At 47.5% G+C, this 22065-nt stretch overlaps 2 protein-coding genes across 2 annotated transcripts; one reads left to right on the top strand and one right to left on the bottom strand.

Moving 5' to 3' along the window:
• Positions 1-1136: 1136 nt before the first annotated feature.
• Positions 1137-2857, top strand: LOC306663363 (olfactory receptor 2A12-like; the record flags this gene model as incomplete). The annotated part of the gene is given in 3 exon segments (XM_079143757.1): positions 1137-1157; positions 1921-2675; positions 2677-2857. Coding segments are annotated over 3 exon segments (957 nt in total).
• Positions 2858-14269: 11412 nt separating this feature from the next.
• Positions 14270-15241, bottom strand: LOC306663362 (olfactory receptor 11L1-like; the record flags this gene model as incomplete). The annotated part of the gene is made up of 1 exon (XM_079143756.1): positions 14270-15241. The coding sequence occupies one exon, from the start codon at positions 15239-15241 to the stop codon at positions 14270-14272; it is 972 nt and encodes a 323-aa protein (XP_078999882.1).
• Positions 15242-22065: the final 6824 nt, after the last annotated feature.

The raw sequence follows: 22065 nt of genomic DNA, 5'->3' as shown, positions 1-22065 counted from the left end.
CTGCAGGCGCCTTCATTCTCTTGCATATGGCTATGCAGGTTTCTCAGCCCAGGGTCCTCTTCCAGTTCAAAGTCTTGCCGCACTAACTGAAAATGATACACACGTCTCTGATTACTCTATAGATCATGCCCTGTGCTTTTGTCACTGAGTCCATTTCTGTAGACTTGAAAGGCATTTGTCTGTAGAAAATGTGAGTCTTCCAACTTCCTTATCTTCACCCCTTGAGGCTGTTTTAGCTACCCAGGTTACCTTAAGATTGTATGTGAATTTCGGCATAGATTTTTCCCTATCTGATAAAAACTGATATGGTTTAGATTAGGGATCCCCCAAAAGCTCATGTGTAAGAAAATTGGAGAAACATTTAGAGGTGAGATGACTAGATTATGAGAGTCTTAACCTAATCGGTGGATCAGTGCACTTGAACGGATTAACTGGGTGGTACAGTGCGCTCAGTCCTGCAGAGAGGGAGTTGGGAGCCACTACAGCTGGTGAGGTGGCTGCGTTGTGTGTTCCCATCCTTCACGCTCACAGGCACACATGGCGAGATTGTGTGACTAAAGAGCAAAGCAAACTTTGATGGCCATAGGGACACTCAGAACTACACACAGTGGATTATCAACGTGGGGGGATCAGTGCGCTCTCCAAGGTTGGTCACCGGATAGTGTGGCAGCCACACTGACCCCTGTTGAGTGTGGCAGTTCACTGAGTTGGTGTTATGTAGAAAAAAAGAAACACTCAGGTGTTAAGCAAGGAAGGGCTCCTGCTGCACACACACACCCCACAGGACAGCTGCAGGTCTCCCAAGCCTTTCCACCGCACGTGGAACAGAATCTGAAGTCCCCAGGCCTGTGGGACACCCGCCTGCTGCCCCGTCGGCGGCTCTCCAGCCTGCGTGCACTTCTTTTTTCATTCGCCCCAGTCCTAGGACAGGAGCTCGTGGCTCAGGGCTGTGCACTTGCCACTCTGCCCTGGAGTAACGCTTACTTATCCGCAGGCATCCTCAGTTCCTCCCCGTCTCCTCTCAGCCAGGGCAACATTAGGACGTCTTTGCTTGGCTTTGATCGAGGCTGGTATTTTTGTTATTCTTTATTATATTCAGCTGTGATTTGTAGTGGTAATCACTGCATGGTAATATAATGGTGCAGACGTGGGTACAGGTGAGGCATTTCTGTCCCTTGGGGTCTAAGATTCATGAGCATCTTGTATCTGATCATAACTTTGCCCTCGTGCCCTATAATTCTGTCTGGAGCTAATTTGATCCTCAAAATTCCACTTTAAAAGGGAACAGGTAATAGTAACAACAACAAAGGCCAGCTATTTATTCACTTACACGGAACTAAGTCAATTGTTCTGCTGTGTGATTCAAGTCAGCTAAAGGGTTATTACAGAAGTCTAGCCTGAGGTAGTTGAAACAGACAAATTTGCTGTAGTGTTCCACAACTATGAGGTGATAATTTATTTTCCTTAGGGATCAGGAAGGAAAACCTATTCTTGATAAAGGAAAGCTATTCTGTCATTTCTGGTTTTTAGTGTAGTTGGAGAAGAATGGAATTATGTTCAACCTTCAAATTTTCAATTTGTGATGTCAGACAAGTCACTTCATTTTACTGAACCTATTTTGAGGAAATGAATAAAAACATTGGATTAGAAAATATAGGAGTGCACTGGACACATGGAAAATAGTGAGTAGAGGTGGGTGGAGTTCTCAGCTTGCGGCCTGCAGACCCGCGGGGCTGGCAGGCCACAGACTGGGAGGTGGGCGCTTTGGAGCTATTCTGATGTCCAAGATTTCACCAGCGATTCGCACTTCAGTTTAAAACGCTCTGTCTTTGGCAGTGGAGCTGAGAGCAGGGGCAGCGGCCTGACCCCAGGGTTCCCTCTAGAAACGGCTGCCTTCTCCTAGTGGCCAGCATGCGATAGGTCAATGTCAGCGCCCTCTCCGAGCTGGTGCTGGTGGGCTTTTCCAATCACCCCTGGGCCAAGCTCCCGCTCTTCCTCCTGTTCTCTCTGGTCTACCTGACGAGCTGCTTCGGGAACACGGCGGTGGTCACGTTGGTGGTCCTCGATGCCTCTCTGCAGTCGCCCATGTACTTCTTCCTTTGTCACCTGGCTTTCCTGAACGTGTTCTTCAGCACGGTGGTGGTCCCCAAGATGCTCTTCAACTTCCTCGCCAGCAGGAGGGTCATCTCCTACGCCTTCTGCCTTGCTCAGACCTACCTCACCCTGTTCCTCGAGTGCACGGAGTGCTTCCTCCTGGCAGTGATGGCTCTGGACCGCTACGTGGCCGTCTGCCACCCGCTGCGCTACCTGCTGCTCATGAGCTGGCCGGCGTGCGCGGCGCTGGCGCTGGGAGCCTGGGCGCTCGGCTTTTTCGCCTCGGTGGTGCCGCTCTACTGCGTCATCCTCCCACTCTGCGGTCCTTACGTGGTAGACTACCTTTTCTGTGAGCTGCCGATCCTTCTGCACCTGTTCTGTGCGGACACGACGCTGCAGGAGACCATGATGGCGGTAGGGGGCGCTGGGACGGTGCTCGTCCCCTTCGTCCTCATTCTCCTCTCCTACCTTCGCATCCTGCTGGCGGTGCTGAGGGTAGACTCCGCGGAGGGCAGGAGAAGAGCTTTCTCCACCTGCACGTCCCACCTGCACGTCCCACCTGGCTGTGGTGACCATCTACTAAGGGACGGGGCTGATCAGGTACTTGAGGCCCAAGTCCCTGTACCCAGCGGAGGGGGACAAGCTCATCTCCCTGTTGTACGCGGTCATCAACCCCATGCTGAATCCTTTCATTTACAGCCTGAGGAACAAGGAGGTGCAGGGAGCCCTGGGGAGGGTGACCGGCAGATGCAGGGCAGCGTGAGAGCTACTCGCCGCCCTCCTTAGACGCTAGCCACCTGCCCACTTGCGACCTCAGTCTGCACACGTCCAAACTCCATGAGGCTGACCATCGTGGGAGTCCAATCTGGCAGCCTGGACTTCTGCGCACCTCCCCATGGCGTCCAGCTCGATTTCCCCTCTCAGGAGGGACCTGCGGAGCCGGTCACCCATGGGGGCATGGCGCCGCTGGCTGCGCTGTCGCTGCATACCCAGGACTGCCCTGCAGACCCTGCCCTCTGGCACTCGTGTCTCCTCTCTGTGAAGCCTCCGGCTGAGCGGAGGTGGCTCGCCTGTTCCCACGGCGGCTCCGCTGTGGGGTCCCACCTGCAGGTGAGTCTCCGCTCTTTCAGAAGTACAAGAATGCAGTGAAAATTGTGAAGGACGTGTTTTATTCAACATCAAAAGACAATATATTTAAAGCTCTCAATTATAATTTTAAAGAATAGATGTCTGTCTTTTTGTTTATCTAAATTTTACCCATTTTGAATGATTTAAGAAAAGCATGTGCTTTTCTTAACTTTAAAATGAAAAGAAATTCTTTTCAGATGGAAGATAGCTCACAAGAATAAATAACAGTAATTTCATCAATTTACTTTTTATATATCTAAGTATATTGACTACAATATAATAAAAAGTGGAATTTCCAAGGGCCACATACTGATTTTTTAGTTACTAAGATTGCTGAATTTGTAGACAGACTGCAGATTTAATTTCAGTTTCCAACAATTAGTTGTTCTATGTCCTTTTCAAATAACTTCTCTGTGCATACATTTCTTATTTGAAAACTCAGGAAATGTAATGATACTTGTAATTTTGTACAGGTAGACCAGCATGGTCCTGCTAGACACCGTGACACTGATTTGGAACACCAGGCAGTTTGAATCCTCTGACGTTTTCTATCTGCTAGTGAGTGAGAACAATTTCATATTGCATCCATGGCTACATTTCCACTAGACATCCTATTTATTTATTTTGGTACTGGGGACTGAATCCAGGGACACTGAGCCACATCCCCAACCCATTTTATTTTATTTTTATTTTATTTTAGTTTAGTTTAGTTCATTTTTATTTTGAGAGAGGTCTTGCTAAGTTGCTTAGGGCCTCACTAATTGCTGAGGTTGCCCTCAGACTGGGTACTTCCTGCCACAATCTCCCCAGCTGCTGGAATAACAGGCCTGTGGGACCCCCGCCCCAGCTTACATAGACATCATTTAAGACTGTCTTTACTGACCACTGTTGGGAGCTGATGTCCCCATTGAAGTGGGTATTCTTTCTAAGGCCAGGTAGCGTACTCAAAACAACCTTGAGGTTCTAAATATAAGGAGGTTAAATGTGGGACCCAGTTAACCCAGGCACATCTGCACCCTGGAGATAACTAGCAGCTCATCCCTATGCCAATGCACATAGATGTCTTAAGAAGACATTTAATACTAAAATATCCAAGAATCTGGACTTGTTCTTGTGCAACAAATTGAATTATATTATATATGCAATGCCACAAGAGAAGAAAAGAAGCAAATGTTAACATGGAGTGAGACAGTAGGTGCCTAACTGATACATCTATGCCTCCATCACAACATTGTACAAACATGGTTTTGTGTGTCCCAAATTCTACATTCACATTTTACAGTGACTTTGTGTGGATGGCTATTTTTTTTTTTTTTTTGTAATTGAATACAGCATTTATTCTACTTGAAACTGGAAGCTTAATAACCAGATGGTCAATTCTCAATTTGTCAGCAGGAGCTGAGATACTTTTTTAAAAAAATTGTTCTATGTGTTCCAATTAGTTGCACGTGATAGTAGAATGCACTTACGCATCTTAATAAATCATGCACAGATGGAGTATGACTTCTCACTTTTCTGATGTACATGTTTAGGATCACGTTGGTCATGCAGTTATATGTACCTGAGGTGATAATGTCTGTTTCACTCTACTCTCCTTCCTAGTCCCATACCCTTCCCCTCCCTTCACTCCCCTCTACCTAAAGTAACTCTGTTCTCCCCTAGCACTGTCCCCCCTTATTGAGACTTAGCATCCATGTATCAGAGAAAACATTCAGTCTTTGTTTTTTTTGGGTTTGGCTTATTTCGCTTAGCATGATATTCTCCAGCTCCATCCATTTACCAGCAAATGCCATGATTTCATTCTTCTTTAAGGCTGAATAATATTCCATTGTGTATATGTACCACGATTTCTTTACCCATTCATCTCTTGAAGGGCATCTAGGTTGGTTCCACAGCTTAGCTATTGTGAATTGAGCTGCTAGAAACATTGATGTGGCTGTGTCACTGTAGCTGATTTGAAGTCCTTTGAGTATAAGTTGAGTAGGATTACTAGGTCACCTTGTCTCTGTGATGACCGCGAGCTTTTCCATCTTACTGATACAATTGAACATGGCATCTCGTCTTGCTCTTAGAGTTATTGCTCTGGTCAATGAACAATCCTGGGGAAAAACACTGGGTATAGAATCAGAGGCCCAAGGAAAATCCTGACTCAAACCTAAGTTTGTAAGGATTAGTGCCTGTTTCATTCACCTTCAATTTAATAACTGCATTATTCCTAATTCATGAAAATTGGTAAATTTATAGTTTTAATGAAGTTTCCCCAAATAACTCATAGTACGAAAAGAAAAAATGCAGGAATGTTATATGATGTTGTGGAAGGGGGTAACCAACAACCTGGAGTCACAAGAAAACATTGTGGCATTTAACTTAACACTGTGTTGGTGAAATGAGTTTCAAATAGCACCAGATGAGTTAACTGTGAACGCACAGACTTGGTTTAATATAAATTAATAATTGACTGAAAGGTCGCATTTTCAGAGAGCCCGTAATTATAAGCCACAGTGTGTTTCATCTAAATTCAATTAAATGTTTGGCTATTTCTAAGTGAAAAATCCATTTATTTTCCAGTGATTTGCTTTGCTTGTTAGTTTTAGTCTCACATAAAAAACACAACATATATTAATTTAATTTCTTATATGATAATCTCTGTTAAAAATCTTTTTTAAAAAAAAACTGATTTTGATTAAATTTTGCACTTCATCCTGTAAAGACCTAATTAGTTCACTCTCACTTTTGGTCAGAGCAAACACTGCACCCACATAAAAAGTAAGCCTTGGGCTGGTTATTGATGAAATGTGTCTATGAAAATTTAAACAATTTTGCAAACAAATCTGTTCCTGGGAATCAGATGAGAAGGGGGTGGAGGAAAAGGTGTGTTTATGGGAGGGTGGTGGGGAGAAGTCAGTTCCCCGGGGATTAATTACGATTGACTACCAGTTCAAGGATGTGCGCTCCCTATTCCCAGAATCTTAAGGAGATCACAGCAGAGTTGTTTATTGTTTTGTTTTGTTTTGTTTTGTTTTGTTTTGTTTTGTTTTGTTTTGTTCTGTTTTGTTTTGTTTTGTACTGGGGCTTGAACTCAGGGGCACTCAACCACTGAGCCACCTCCCCAGTCCTACTTTGTGTTTTATTAGAGACAGGGTCTCACTGAGTTGCGAAGTGCCTCACTTTTGCTGAGGCTGGCTTTGAACTCCTGATCCTCCTGTCTTAGCCTCCCAAACTGCTGGGATTACAGGCATGTGGCCACTGTGCCCAACTAGAAGATGCCTCTTGGTTTTAACTGATTCCCAACACGTGAATGAAGGTGACATTTTAGGGGTCTAAGTGGGATACTGCAACTTTAAGCGGTCAGTTTCACCAGTCGAGATGAACTGAATAATCAAGTACATTTGCTCATTTGTTCAAATGTATTAAAAAAATTAAAAGCCCACTAAATTGTTTCTAGCATACAAAGAGGGCAGATGTGGTGTGTGTGTGTATGTGTGTGTAAAATATATGGACTAAATCAGTTCTTTGGTGTGGGTTCTGATCAAGTAAAAATTTAATATGTCTGTAATATTTGGAAACAACAACTAACAAAAAATCAGCGTCTTTCAGCATTGCCCTACAAATCATCCTCATCTCCAATAGTAAATATGTTTAGTCACAAAATATTGTGTATCTCTTCCTTCGTTTTCAGTAAAATACTTTTTATTTTCAATAAAATATTTCATAATTTGTCTTTTCCCAGTTTGAATGTCACACTTGACAAATGAAATTGTACAAACTGTACACAACTTGATGCTTTCACATATGAACATAGTGCAAAAATTGCTAGTCATTCTGATCCATTTTTGTCCCTGGCAAGAACGTCAAGGTCCCCTCAGAGATGTCCAGGTAAACCATCGTCACCAGGTGCCTTGCCCTCCATGCAGACCTGCTCTTCTGAAGCTGTGAGCTAGCCAGCATCGCCCCATTTCCACCTGGGCAGCCCCGGACTGCTCCTCAGTCCCACACGTTTGACTTTTCAAACAGCACCTGGGGCTCATGCGAGGTCTGTCTTTCTGTGTTTCATGAGCAGGACCTTCTTCAGCCTCGTCCATGTTGCTGCAAATAGCAGAATTAATTCTTTTTGTGACTAAGCAACATAGCACACGTGTGTGCCTACGCACACCATAAACCTCTCTCCTTTATAAGCAGGAAAGTAAAGTGTCCATGGGCCCTTAGCCTCCTTAATTCATTTGATCAGCCAGCTCATCTCATCTAGATCAGTTGATTGCATTTAAAGATCCAGACTGTTTAAACCTTCATTTGTATGTGTGAGAATGCTGAGACCAAAATTAAGAAATTTCTTCCCTACTATGATCTCATTAAGATTTCTGGGAAAACCATGCAATCTTTAATTAATGCAGAAAGTTTCCCACAAATGCTCCTTAGAGAAGCTGGCTTCCCTCCACATCTTCCCGCAACAGCACTTTCTTGGCCATGTTTAAGTTTGCTGTGGTTCCAGGAACGGAGTTGTTTGCAGAGTCCACATATTGTCCACGGTCAGTCTGACATTCCATGTGGATGTGACTTTATTCAGGCCTTCTGATCCCACACACAGGTTTTCATGCCCTTAAAACCATCTGTGTCAGCCTCCGTTTGGATGTGGGAAGGTTTAAGTGGACACATTAAGTCCTCTGGGCCTCATAGTTACCTAACGTGGATAAGACCTCCCACTTATTATATGCACACTACCTGCTCTTGAAAGAAGAACTTTAATACCAAGGAAGTGTCAGTTTCCAACAAAGGTCGGGACAGCTGTCTGAAAGTTATAGTCTTACCACCATTTCCTCAGGGCACCCCCTGGCTGGAGCACTGACCGCAAGAGCAGGACATGATGTCAGTGTGCACTTGCATAAGTAAGGTGGTGACCCTTAGTACAAACCAGTGGTAGCACAGCGCTCAGCAGGTCCCCAGTGCAGCCACTGCCACAGGAACCCCCTAGATTTAAGATTGGGGAGCAATTACGTGCATGTGTCTGCAGCTGCTGCAGGTGGTATCACAGATTAGACATCCACATCTCACTGCACACAACTTCTTTCCTCTGTTTTCTGATGACATCACATATGACCACCCAATAAAGCTTCATAACTGAGAAATAAATCCAGAGACTTGGAGCGTTTCAGCATTGGATGTCTTTGGAAGAAGCCAGAGGTCTTCCACCAAGGGAGCAGCTGGAGGGCCACGGATCCAAGTGCACCCTGAGATAGCTATGGATATCATGTTCCTGGTGCTTCATAGGTACCTGAAAAAGGGACAGAACCCCAAATTATTCTCAGTGTACTACCTGGCCTAGAAAGAGGAGATTCAATTGTCAACAGTGGTAACAGCAATCTGAACAGCTGTCTCCTTGGTTGAATTGGTGAAAAGCTGTCTACTTGGTTGAATTGCTGCATATTTCCTTTCTTTTATGAAATTGCAATATTCAGCACAGAACACTTCCTTTGCACTCAATAACATAAGAACATGCTGGTATGGAGTGTGCTCTAGTCTCACTCTGCTTTAGCTGTCCTGCACGTGTTTGCCTGAGCAGCATGCTGTAGGCTGCATCACCTGATTCATCCACCAGGAAACTGAGGCAGAGTGGGTTTTTGATGAAAGATGTGAAAACAAAGTTGCTGGTCCTGGTATTATCTCTGCAGTCTGCCTCCAAGTTCGGCAATATGGGAATAATTGGCATGTGACTCCTTGAAATATCAAAGTGGTAAATATGTTGTAGCCAATCTGTCTTAAAAGTAAGCATATAAAACTCTTAGGATTTATGCATGTAAACTATTTCACATGTAGAACTATTGCATATGTACTTGAGAAGAGTCTCTTTCAATTTTAAATTGAATGATATTTTTGTCCCTCGCAGGCAATATTTTTCATAAATGGATAATAAAGCAAAAATGAGAATGCCGACACACCTTTTAAATTTTTTTCATTTTAATTACTTCAAAAGATATTTTCCTCTGGTAAGATTTAAGGGTTCATAAGTTGAACTACTACTACTCTTCTTCTTCTTCTTTCTTTCTTTTTGGTTTGAACATTGGTATTTACAGGATATTGACTTTTGCCCCATAGATGCCAAAATTCTCTGATTTTCAAGTCCCTTAAAAAAAGGATACAGTATTTGAGTATAACCTACACATATCCTGCAGACACTACATACCTCAACTCTAGATGACGGGTAATATCTAACATGACGAAAATACTGCCTTAGTTTAGGAAATAATAAGTAAAAAGTCTGTACGGGTTCATTATAGAGTCAATCTTTAAAATATATTCAGTGTGAAGGTGGTTGAAGCCATTGTGACGGGCTGACAGATTTGGCTCCATGGGAGTGTCATAGGCCAGGCTACATGGGCAGTGACCAAACAGACTCCATTTTACCCTGGGACTCCCTGTCACGTAGGAAATCCTTCTCCCATGGGAACGTCCAGCCTCTGTACCCGCCAACAGTTGCTTAGCATGACATGTTTGACAACACAAATGACAAAATGACCATTCTTATATGATGAAAATTGTTCTCCTTTTGATTCCTGGTTTCCTAAACAATGCGCCATGTCAACAGTAATTGCCTAGATGTTAGTAACCATCCTTTAGTTTGTACCTAAGTAAGGTCATTTTGACCCGCTTCCCCCTCTGCTAAAGATTTCAGATCCCATGATGTCAGCTTTTAGTTTTGAATCATATCAACAGACACTTACGACTGATGTACTGACTTAGGGTCAAGAACCCCTGCAGCCCTATGGTTAGGGCTGTTCTCCCAGTAGCCATGTTTGGGGCGTTGTGTGAGGCAGTCAGCCAGCTAATAAAGACTCTCAAATTTGGACTTCCCAGTGGTGATCGGTCTGTTCTTGAGTTGCACCCCATAACACCATGGATCCAGAAACCATCCAGAAATGGAACTGCTGGATCATGGATCCAGAAACCACCCAGAAATGGAACTGCTGGATCATAGGGTGTTTTTAATTTTCATTTTTCTGAGCAACATCAAGCTGTTTTCCACGAGGGCTTTACCATTTTACATTCCACATAGTGCACTGGGTTCTAATTTCTCTCATCTTCAACTAAACTTATTATTTTTTGAAACAATAACCAAAAAACTGTACAGTAAAAAGAACTGGAGTATAGTTCAGTGGTAAAACACCCCTGAATTCTATCTCCAGTACCAGATAATAATAATAACAACAACAATAATTTGAACATATAAAGTTGGATGTATTTCTGTTTTGTTGGTCTAAGTATCTAGATATTTTTGGACAGTGCTAAGCCACAGGAACCACCACACCCTGAACTCTCTTGCTCTTCCTGCATCTGCGGCAGCTGAACAATGATAACAGTGGACTGGTGGATCCTGAAACAGTCATTACTGGGGATGTGACTCAGTCCTAGAAGGTCCCTGGGTTCAATTCCTGGTAAGGAAAGAAAGAAGAAAGGAACGGAGGAAGGCAGGAAGGAAGGAAGGAAGGAAGGAAGGAAGGGAGGGAGGAGGGAGGGAGGGAGGAGGAGGGAGGGAGGGAGGGAAGGGAGGGGGGAGGGAGGAAGAAGGAAGGAAGGAAGGAAGGAAGGAGGGAGGGGAGGGAGGGAGGGAGGGAGGGAGGGAGGAAGAGAAAGAGAAAGCTATACAGGTTTTGACATATTCTTTAAGGCATCAGACAGATTTAGAAGTGAGAAAGAAAACTTATAAATAGATTTTTGATTAATTAAAATGACAGCAAACATGTGAACAGAATAAAAGATTAAAAGCTCAAGAGAGAATGTGAGTTCACATTCCATTTACTGCGTCTAAGATCTGACCCTCATTTCCCTCTATCTTGATCATAAATCCCTCGTCACTTGGTGTTTAAGAAGAATAAGTGGGAAATGGATGCAATTTTCATGAAAATGGAATAATTTTTCCGGAAATTTAGTGTCAATTTTCCTTTTCTTTACCATCATTAAATTGTTGGTAAGGTAGAATACTTAACCAAACCACGGCATTCACATAGTAAAGGTATTGCTTTTCATTCTGTGTAAACAATAGGTGATTAATCCACATGATTCAGTTTATTAGGCAGTCAGAGAACTGAAGCATCCCTTGGGTGTAAGACTCACAGAATTATTTATGGCATGGGGTGGCTTTATTCAAACTTCTGTCTATGTCAAAAACACTTCCAGTTTCTGAAATGACCCCTTAAAAATATGATACATTTAGTCATTCAACAACAAAGAATCAAAATAAGTAATAATCCCAAACACATAGAGTTGCGCATTTGACACTAACAAAAGTGACTGAGGAACAACGGTGCTGAACTCCAGTCCCATCAAGCCATGCCCCACGGTAGACCGGGACGCCGTGGGGTCCACTTGCAGGTGCCACCGCAGGCTGCAGCAAGGTGTGGGCAACAGCGGCCCGGGGCAGCTCTGAGGGCGGCCAGGCAGGGGGCACGGGCCACTGACCGCCTCGCACCACCCCATCCGGCAGACAGCTGAGCTCTCAGGCCTTCTACCTGGGGGCGGCTGGCGGGTGAGGCAGCCCAGCTCTGCCTGGCTTCCTCCGCTCGCTCGTCCTCCCCACTCCCTTTTGAAAGCCTCTTCTGTTCAGGCTCCTGCTGGGTAAGTACTGGATGCTCCGCCTCATGTGCAAATGACTCTGGAGCCTGCAGGTCCTCCCGGCGGCGCCCTGCAGGGGCTGGGCCCTCCCCCTGCCGGCACCCAGCCTCTCTGCTTCTGGCAGCCAGGCCTGTGGCTGGGCTTCCTCCCCAAGCCCACAGTATGTTGAGTTCTGATGGAAGGCTCCAGACCCCTGAGTACCACTTCCTGTCCATTCCCGTCCCAGGTACCGGATCAGGTCTGCGTTCAGTTTGCTTAGGGCTTCTATCCTTGGCTTCTACTACCTGACTCCTCATTTCTCCTCTGGGTCATCAAGACTTGAAGTCCTGCCATCCTTGTCCCATCTCCATCTGTGCCCACGAGCTGAGCCTCAACCAGGTCGAACCCCAACTTCACACGTGATCTTAAGGTGCTGAGCAGGCAGGGGGTTCACGATGAATGAATGATACCACCCTCCCCATGTGAAGCGAGCCTGGGGCACCTGTACGGCTCCCTTCAAGCTGTCTGTGGCACGCAGGCGCCACTGACCTTGTCATAAAGTAGGCGGGTGAGCCCCCTCCCCCTCCCCCCGGGGTGAAAGAGCCCAATCCCGGCTCCCCTCTGAAGGAAGACCTCTGCCTTCTGCCTCAAGGCTGAACCGAAGTCCTTTCCCTGCTGAGCGCTGCTGCTTCACAGGGGTCCGGCTCCGTCCGCACCCTACCACAGGCCATGCATGCTGGAGACCTCTCGGGCTTGCACGCACTAGTGGCCTTCCCCACACGCGTCTGAATTGACTCAGATGCTAAAATCAACAACTGACAAGCGCACAGCTGCACCTCCTGCATGGTATTCTGCTCCCACTCCTTCAACACCCCGCTTGCAAACACAGCCGCCCCCTCCCCCGGGGCGCTCTCTCTGGCACTGGCCTGTGGTGTCGCCCTCTGCAGCACAAGGACACTGCCCTCGCGGACAGCAGTGCTCTGGGCCAGGCAGAGTGCCACCCTCTGGCTCTGCTTCCCTGCTGCCCCTTCCTCCCGTGCAGCTCAGCTCCTCGGGTGCCTCCTGCCCCGCCGGGCTCTTCCTTCCACCTTTTGGTGTTTTCCATTCCTTTGTGCTCTGCTCTTTCGTGGCTCTCTTGAACTTTTGGTTGCACTATTCTGAAGGCACCTGCTTTTCTGGATGTCATTATCAAATCTAAACTTGGCCAAACTTATCTCCCACATGAGCTGCTGCAACGATCCCAGCTGTTCTCGCTCTCCTTTCTCTAAATAGTCATGTGAGGTGTAAATGCAGAATTCATCCTGCAGCTCTGTATTTACTGCTCTTTGATTATCAATCATTTCTCTTAGTGCAATATCCAAAACCTCTACAGGCCTCTTAATGATCCACAGGAACAGGGCTCTGCCCCTCTCCAGGAGGACCCCGTCCACCTCCCCAGTTGCTCTGCCTCCCTCTCCTGCCCTGCATGCCACCATCTCGGCCTGGATGGCTTTGTTCACTCCTGTTCTCCCTGCAGCACAGGTTGAGCACTGCGTAACAGAGCTTCCCTCACTCCCTGCTGCTGCAGGCCTTGCTGGTCTGCGCTCCTGCCCAGCCCTCTGATCTTCAGAACTAAAGCACGTCCCTATTCTCTGTAGGGCAAACCCTGTGTTTCCCTTGCCTTCTGCATGGAGGTTCCATTAAGGCCAAGTCTTCCTCGCCCCTTCTAGACTGTGCATCTCCAGGCAATTCAGACTGCAGCACGATGCCTCGGACTTCAGGGGATTAAGAGTGTCTGTGGAATGAATGAGGGAATGGAGCCATGGGAGATTGGCAGAGAGCCCCTCCACCCCGGCCGTGTGAAGGAACAGGTGACAGGTGACGGGGTTCGTGTTGAGCTGCATGGCCTGACTCCAGGCCTAGCACAGCAGAGAGTGCTCTGGCCCTTCTCTCCCTCCACCCCCTTCCTTCCTTCCCCAGAATTTCATTAAACGGGAAACGTTAGAAGTCTAACTTATCCAAGATAAATGCTTGGCACTTCAAAACCCTCTCTGTTCTCTCCTATCACTGGGAGATAATGCGGGACAAAACAACTCCAAATTCCTGGTTCCCTTTGTTCATTCTTCCTTTGCAGAGCTGTCACTCACCAGGTTTCACTCGCCCGATTCCCAACAGGGCTTGGAGAGTAGAACCGCCTGTCCGTGGGCTGTGGGGATGGAAGGGATCCCTAAAGACTCAAGGCACTGTGTGTGATCACCAGGCACCAGCACTGCAGGTCCCAGTCAAAGAGAAGGTGCCCACACAGAAGGTCCCACACAGAAACCAAGCTTGGCTCGTCCTGGGTGAAGCACCTCAAGTCACTGATTCCTTAGGGCCTCAGGACCCTTTGACCACCAGCGAGGAGATCACCCTGGGCTCCGAAGCCACCGTCCTGGTCCTGCCCGGCTCCACTCGCACTCATGAGGAGGGGGTAGTGTGGATGCGCCTACCTCCTGCAGACCTGTCCTCCGGCTCCCACTCCACAGCGGAGGCCCTGCCTTCTCATGAGCTTCCTAAGGGCCTCCTCGAAGTCTTTGTTCCTCAAGCTGTAGATCACTGGGTTCAGCAGGGGCATGACCACGGTGTAGAAGACGGAGATGATCTTGTTGATGTCGGGTGACAGGTGTGCACTGGGGCGCACGTACATGGAGATCATGGTCCCATAGTAGATGGTGACAACAGCCAGGTGGGAGCCACAAGTGGAGAAGGTCTTCCTCCGGCCAGCGGTGGAAGGGATCCTCAATATGGCAGACACGATGAAGACGTAGGACACCAGGGTCAGGAGGAAACAGACGCACAGCACTGCGACCGACAGGACGAAGATGGCCACCTCAGTGACGTGGGCGCTGGAGCAGGAGAGCTGCATGAGCGGCAGGAGGTCACAGAAGAAGTGGTTGATCTGGTTGGGCCCACAGAAGTCCAGCTGGGAAATCATCAGGGACGGCAGGAGGCCAGTGCCCACCCCGGTCAGCCAGCAGAGGGCCACCAGCTGCCTGCAGGCGTCAGGACTCATGAGGAGGGGGTAGCACAGGGGGCTGCAGATGGCCAGGAACCGGTCGTAGGCCATCACGGCCAGGAGGAAACACTCAGTCGCCCCAAAGAACACGAAGAAGTAGAGCTGCACCATGCAGGCGGAGAAGGAGATGGAGCGGCCCCAGGAGGCCAGGCTGGCCAGGAGGAGGGGCACGACGGTGGACGTGTACCACAGCTCCAGGAAGGAGAGCTGCTGGAGGAAGCCGTACATGGGGGACCGCAGCCATGGGTCCTGGCTCACCACGGCCACCACGAGGACGTTCCCCGTGAGGGTGAGGAGGTAGACGAGCAGGAACATGGCGAAGAGCAGGGCCTGCCACTCACCGAGGGTCTGGAATCCCAGCAGCTGGAACTCGGTGACCTGGGTAACGTTTTGGACTCGCATCATCTGGCAGGAGTGTGGGGAGCACAGAAAACAAGCACGAAATCCCAGGACACGAGGGTCAGAATATTTACGACCGCGGGTGTTTGGAACTTCAGTTTTGTTTCCTTTTGTTTTTAAGCAGTTCGGATTTGCAGCTGCTGCTCTTGGGAGGCCCCAAAGCCTGGTTCTGCCCTCTGTTATTTGGCCACGTTTTGGTCTGCAGACCAGTGCTCCCGCGTCCCCACCCAGGCACGCTTCCAGGCTCCTCGGGATGACTGGGAGTCTGTTCTGTTCGCAGCCCTCCAGCCTGGCCTTGTCTCGCTGCGCCTGCAGCAAGTGGCCTATTCACCAGAAGCCTGGAGTCCCCCGTGGGACACGTGCAGACCTAGGCCACCCGCATCCCACCTTCCGCCCTGCCCTGTGCCCACGAAGGAGTGCATGCACAGGTCTCGGGCCAGTCCCTCACTTGGGCTGTGTCCTCCCCGAGGCTGGGAGGTGCTGCAGGTCCCCACCTGGCCCTCTCCTGGGCAGCAGTGGCCGCCTCTCTGCTGGAGTTGTTCCTGTTCGCCAAAAGCCTGGTTTTGCTCCCTGTGAACCAGAGGGAAAGGTCCTGCTGCTCTGCACCCCAGACGCGGCCCACGTGGGCTGCCCACCCTGTGGACTCCTTCCCTGGAGACCATCCCTTCCTTTAGTGGCCCGGGGCCTCTGCTTCATGACGGGTTACTTTGTGTGTTTGCTTGCTGTGGTGCTGGGGTTGGACCCTGGGCCTCACTCGGGCTAGGCCAGCACTCTCCCCCGAGCTACACCTCAGCCGTTTTTGTTTGAGGCAGGGTCTCAGCAGTCGCCCAGGCTGGCCTTGCACTTGCCACCCTCCTGCCCCAGCCCCCGAGAAGCTGGGGTCACAGGCCTGACCACCAGCTCCTCTGCTCTCTGTGCCCACGTGCACAGGGCTTCTCTCTCACCACTGATCCAAACTTGGTCTGCCACGTCCTGCTGACCTCGTCCTCCATCTCATTCCTGATCCTCTGGGCCTGCCAGCCTAGCGCAGCTGACCCCTCCCGCTTCCTGGTCCACTCATCACTTACTCTCCATGGCCCAGGGCTCTGGTTTCATGCGGCTCTGGCTCTCCGCGTTTGTACGATCCCAGGGCTTAGGCAGCTCACTGTGGCTTCTTGGCCTCACTCATTCATTCCTTCATGGTGCTGGGCTTACACAGGGACTCATGCTGGCCTGACCTCAGACGCCGCCTCTCGGCTCCTAGCCCTCAACTTCCTGTGTCCGCCTTGAACATAAGCATTGTGCAAACAGCGTCCCATCTGAGATGCACCCACGGTCCCACAGTGTTCACTCAGCGCCCGAGGCTTCCCCGTGACCTCACCCTGCCCAGCCTCTCAGGCCTGCCCACCAGACCAGACCCTTGGTGCAGCTGCCCACCCCACTAGGGGGCTCTCTCCCCACCTGCTCTGCCGAAACCTTGACTTTGACTCTTGTGTCTCTCAGACCCAATAGTTCTCTGCAATCAGCTGCTCCCCGCGACTATTTCCAGATCCAGGTGTGATCACTATTCTCCGCCCACTTTGCTCGCTGCCTGGACAGGTGCCACCGTCTCACCCCAATGGCTGCAGTGCTCTCCCGGTGGCCCCACCAGGACCACTTGGCCCTGCTCGGTAAGCTGGTCTACGTGAGGGAGGGAAAGGCATCTCACAAGGGGCAGGCAGGTACTGTGGGTGGTCCCTGCTTGGGAACGTGGTGGCAGTCAGCTCCGTCCCCTGAGACCCCTGTTCTGCTCACTTGCCACCCTGCTCATCATCTCTAGAGGGCGGTTGGTATTTTCTGTTCTGCTTTCTCCTCTCAAGCTGGGGCAAAAGCATCAGTAAGGCTGACTCCCCGTGAACATGAAGTCTTCATTCGGAGAAGACGACGTCGCAAACTGCACGAAGCTGCCGTCAGGAAGAGCACGGAGCAGGGAGCCTCGAGCGCACACTGGCGCTCATAAATGCAGCACAAGACGGGGCGTGCAACCCCCGGGCCACTCTGGTCTTCTGGGCTCTGCTGGGTTCTGCTGAGCCCTCCGGCCCTGCCTCTCACACCTGCGTCTGCTTTTCTCCTCCCCATTGGGCTCCCTACTCTCTGTTCTCGGGGTTCTCCAGGCTACCCCACCAGATCTCGCCTTTCTGTCCCCTTCACTGGCCCCTGGGATGTGGTCCTTGACATGCCTGGGGGCTCATTTCCATGTCCTTCTGGCCCACTGGGGACCACTTCCTGCCTGAAGTCTGGAGCAGCCACTCACCTGTGGCATGCGTCCAAGGCAAGTGCTGCCCCGGCCTTAAAAGCCAAATACCCCAGCAGTTCTGCCTCAGGCCAGCAGATGAACAACCGAGGGATGCTGGACACGGCCATTTGATCCCGTGATGGGATTGTTTGGAGAGTGGGCGATACATAGGAGCTTTCCTGAGATACAGCTATGCTCTCAAACCCTTGCAGTAACTAACAGTGCCATCTGGGACCATGGTCTTTCCTGCCTTGGCTGTCTCTTCTTTTTGTGACCAAGTTACTGTGTAATTAAATAAATACATTTATTGTTCATTTTAAATATTATGACCTGCTTATCTTGCTCACTCTTACTGACCTTTATATGCTCCTTATATTATACTTCTATTAACATTTACCGTGAATCATGAATAAATATTTTAAAAATCATTTAACCATGGGTAAGTATGATATGCAGGCTTGTGAGACCTCATCAAAAGCACAGCATTACACCTGACTAAGTTTACAGGACTTTTGGCTCAGTTTTCCAGTTAAAGTTCCTCTCATATGTTCAAATACACAAAGAAACTGAACTTATTTAATCATTATTCATTGCTTAAATATGTTCAATAATAAGCTCACTGCCTTCTAAAATACCAATTACTTAAATACTGATTATTTCTAACTTCTAAAATTAGCTTCATTACAGTAGCTGAAAAGAATAAAATTTGCTTCTCAGAATGCTGCCTGCTTCAGTACTAGGGCAACCAGCATAACCTCAGGTCTAATTCTGTAGCTTTCTTTCAAATTATGTGAGAATAAACACAATCAAGAATATTATTGTTCTTATATGCCATCTGCATATAGCACATTAAATGTCTTTGATGTCTCAGGAAGTCTTTTTAAGTTATTTTTTGTCATTATAGTTATATATCCCAGCAAATTTAGGCAAGACCATCTGTTTCCATATAGGCAGAGAATCTGTGAGGCTCAAGTTGCCTTGATAAGAGGGGGAGTAAGTTACCGAGGCCAGCCTCGCTTTAGAACCCAGCACCCACAACCACAGCCAGGAAATGTGTGCCCTTTGATACTGAAACACATACCATGCTGATTTCCTCCTGAAAGCTGCCCTCATCTTCCTGAGCCTCCCATGCTGTCCCTCTGGCCATCACACAGAGATCCGAGGGCTGCTGCTCTGGAAGCTGCGTCTCCCTCCCACTGCATGCCTATTGTGAGAGTTGGAACTTGCCATCTTCTGCTAGCGTTTGGCTCTGGGTGGAGCAGACTTCTCCTTTCTGTAACCCTGGGTGTCTTGGGGACCTGGCCCTTCCGAGAATCCCATTCCCCAATGTGTTCTACAATTTGCCAATCAAATTAGTAAACAATGAAACCAACCTTCTGAGGTTCCTCTGTGTCCACTGAGGCTTTGCTGTTGATAAAGCACTTGGGATAAAAGCAATTCTTATGTTCTTTTTGAAATGGACTTAATTTTTGTGACTTAGAATAGTCTTACCTTTGATGAAATGTGTGTGTGTGTGTGTGTGTGTGTGTGTGTATCCATGTGCAAGCTTGATCAAGAAATCTTATCAAAACTCATTCTAAGTGAATACCTCAGTCAGTCTAATAAAATGTAATATATGAATTGAAAATGAATTGGAAAAGATCGTCAACCCAGTCCTAGTGTAGCAGAATTTATTTTTAATCCAAGTTTGTGTAAGTCTGTCTACTTCAGATCTAATTTATTAATATTTCTAGTTAAAGTAATTCTGAATATTTTAGTTTAAAAGAAAGTGTTAAAGTATTGAATCAAGAAGTTAAAAATAAAAATGCACTTTTTTGCTTTTTTGATCAATCATTCATTCAATATATGTATACATATGTATATTTAGCACCTACTACATGCCTTGACCTTATTAGGATACACCAGGGAATCACACAAATAATTTGGGTAGGCTACCTCATTAGTTATTTATTGATGTTAATTTGACTAATATATTTTCTTTCAAAATAATATGATTTATGTGTATAGTTTTAGATAATTTGGAAAAGGAAAGAAATTACAGACAAAATACAGCTTTTCAAATACCCAGAGTGCAGTCATCCAGAGTCAGGCTCCTGGTGCTCTGCCTGGGACACTCCTGTATGCCCCACGTGCCGGGTAACACAGCGGGTTCTTCTCTACAGACTGACTTTTCTGCAGCTTTTTTTTTAATAGTTAATGTTCAGCACAGGCCTTTCTCCTGTTATATTTAGGGAAAAGGAACACACTGTTTATGGATCCTGCAGCCGTCTATTGTTTCAGGATGTGCTGTTTATATCTGGCACCACTATAGCTCTCCTAAGATCTGAATGCCTGCAGAGAGAGGCTTGGTGGGGCCTGCAAAGCAGATCGCGTATTCTTTCTTGGTCAGCTGCAGAAATAAAATAACAGACCTATGTGGGGGTCAGCCACAGCTGGATAAAAGGAGATGGCAAGCCTACAGGCTTGCAAAGACCATCTTGGCCCACCTCCACAGGGTCATCCAGAGGGCCTCTGGGACAAAGCAACGCACTCACCGCCACCAGGAGGTGTCAGCTGCACAAGTCAGGCCAGCTGCCCAGTGAGAGCTGGTCATACAGGCCGGGGCATCAGGAAGCTACTGACCAGTACTCAGCCACGTCATGATGGGGTGGGCTTCTCGACCTGCAGCAAGGAGACAGTAGGCGGAGACAGATCATCTCTAGAAGGAAGGGAGTACTGACACGGCTTGCAATGTATGGAGAGCAGGGCACAGTGTTCCAGCATTTCCGTTCCAGTAGGACTGAAGACATCAACCTGTGCACCCACGGGCCACCAGAACTTCATTTTGCAGGGCCCTCCTGTGCTCCTCTCCTACTCCGGCATTGCTGAGGTGTGCTATTACTTGCTCCCTCAGGAGTTCCCCTGTTGGGAGTGTGGGTGGGGCCCAGGGAGAGATGTGATGCAGCCAACAGGGTCCAGCCAGAGCCTATGCTATGTGGTCGGACTTTCAGCCACTGAAAGTATGAGCTAGGTAGTCCCCTTCTTTATGAAGTTAGCCCCTCCCAAGAATTTCATTAAAGTAATGCAAATGGGTTAATAGAGTCATCTTCCCCTCTCTCTCCCAGCCCGTCACGTGGTCATTCTTTACAGGAATCTTTTCTTTCCTGTGGGCACTAATTTCTGACAGTGAATTGAGATAGTGATATGTCTGAGGAAATGTGCATTCATGGTCATTTGCCAGAGGTTTAATGGATCAAACATCTGTTTCTGGCTTTTCATTTTGAACATGGCACGATTAGGTTTGAATTGCATGTTAATTAAGAATCATGTTGTTAAAACTGGGTGTGGTGGTGCCTGCCCACCATTCCCAGCAACTTGGGAGAGCAGGCATGAGGATAGTGCGTTCTAGGCCAGCTTCAGCAACTTAGCGAGACCCCATCTCAAAACAAAAATTTAAAGACAGGCTGGGGAAGTAGCTCAACAGTAGAGAGCTCCTGAGTTCAATTCTAAGTAACGACATGCACACACAAGATCATGGTGTTGAACCAAAATACGTATCCATGTATGTATGTCACACTACATCAATACATTTACTAATATGTGTAAATGCTCAAATTTTATCTCGGATTAATATTTCAATGTTTTATATATTCTCCAGTAAAGTTTTTCAAATTTTCTTCATAGGTGTACAGTTACTTATTACTGTACAGAGAAATTGGAAATTCTGTGATATGTTATCACCATGATATTGTTGATTTCATGAATAGCCTAGCTATCTAGTGGTTACGTTAAGGCTGCTATATATTTTGATAAAAGTAAGAGTGTTCTAAAACTCATGCTGAAGCTGTGTGGAAGACTATCACTTGACTAGGTATTACAGAAGGACAGAATGCTTTGATAGATGGGTGGATAGCCAAGTGTTTTCTAAAATTTGATGCTGTAATTTCATAGACAAAATAATCCTGAACTAAGGTAGGGGCATGGCTTGTGGACAAACCCTAAACTCAACTTTGTCAGCATAGGAACTGCCTCAGCCAGGGTCACAGGGGAGGGATTTCCCGGGAGTGCCAATCAAGGCTCTACTGCCCTAAAGCCCCACGCCTCTGCCTAATCCAGCCCCTTGCTAACCTGCAGAGAGGGCTTGACATGCCACAGCTACATTACAGGTCCAAGAAATCAAGTCCTGCAATCCACGTTATTGGAAGAATTACTGTCAGATGTATTATCTTTATTTCTAATTTTTTTAAATAAAGGACTGGGATTATCCTAACAGTCTATGTCATTTCTTGCTGTATTGTCTGTGTATTTATTTGGTGCCCTGGGCTACTAAGAATTGTGCTTTGCATTCTGCCCAGGAGAGTGATAGGTGACATTGTATTTTATTAATATATGTTAATGTCCCAGGATAAACTGGGCAAGATGACTCTTTCAAAATTAGAACCAATCTCGGGACTCAAGTAACTGAGTAAGACTAGGGAATTAGTTGAAGCAACCAGCCACAGAGGATGAATAAGCAGGCTTGTAGCCAGCATCATTCTTTCCAGGACAGCCACATCTTGAAACTCGCAGCTGATTTGCTGTTATCCTGTCACCA

The sequence above is a fragment of the Sciurus vulgaris genome, assembly GCF_902686455.1.
Source record: "Sciurus vulgaris genome assembly, chromosome: 6".
Classification (NCBI taxonomy): domain Eukaryota; kingdom Metazoa; phylum Chordata; class Mammalia; order Rodentia; family Sciuridae; genus Sciurus; species Sciurus vulgaris.
This window is presented reverse-complemented; position numbering and strand designations above follow the sequence as displayed.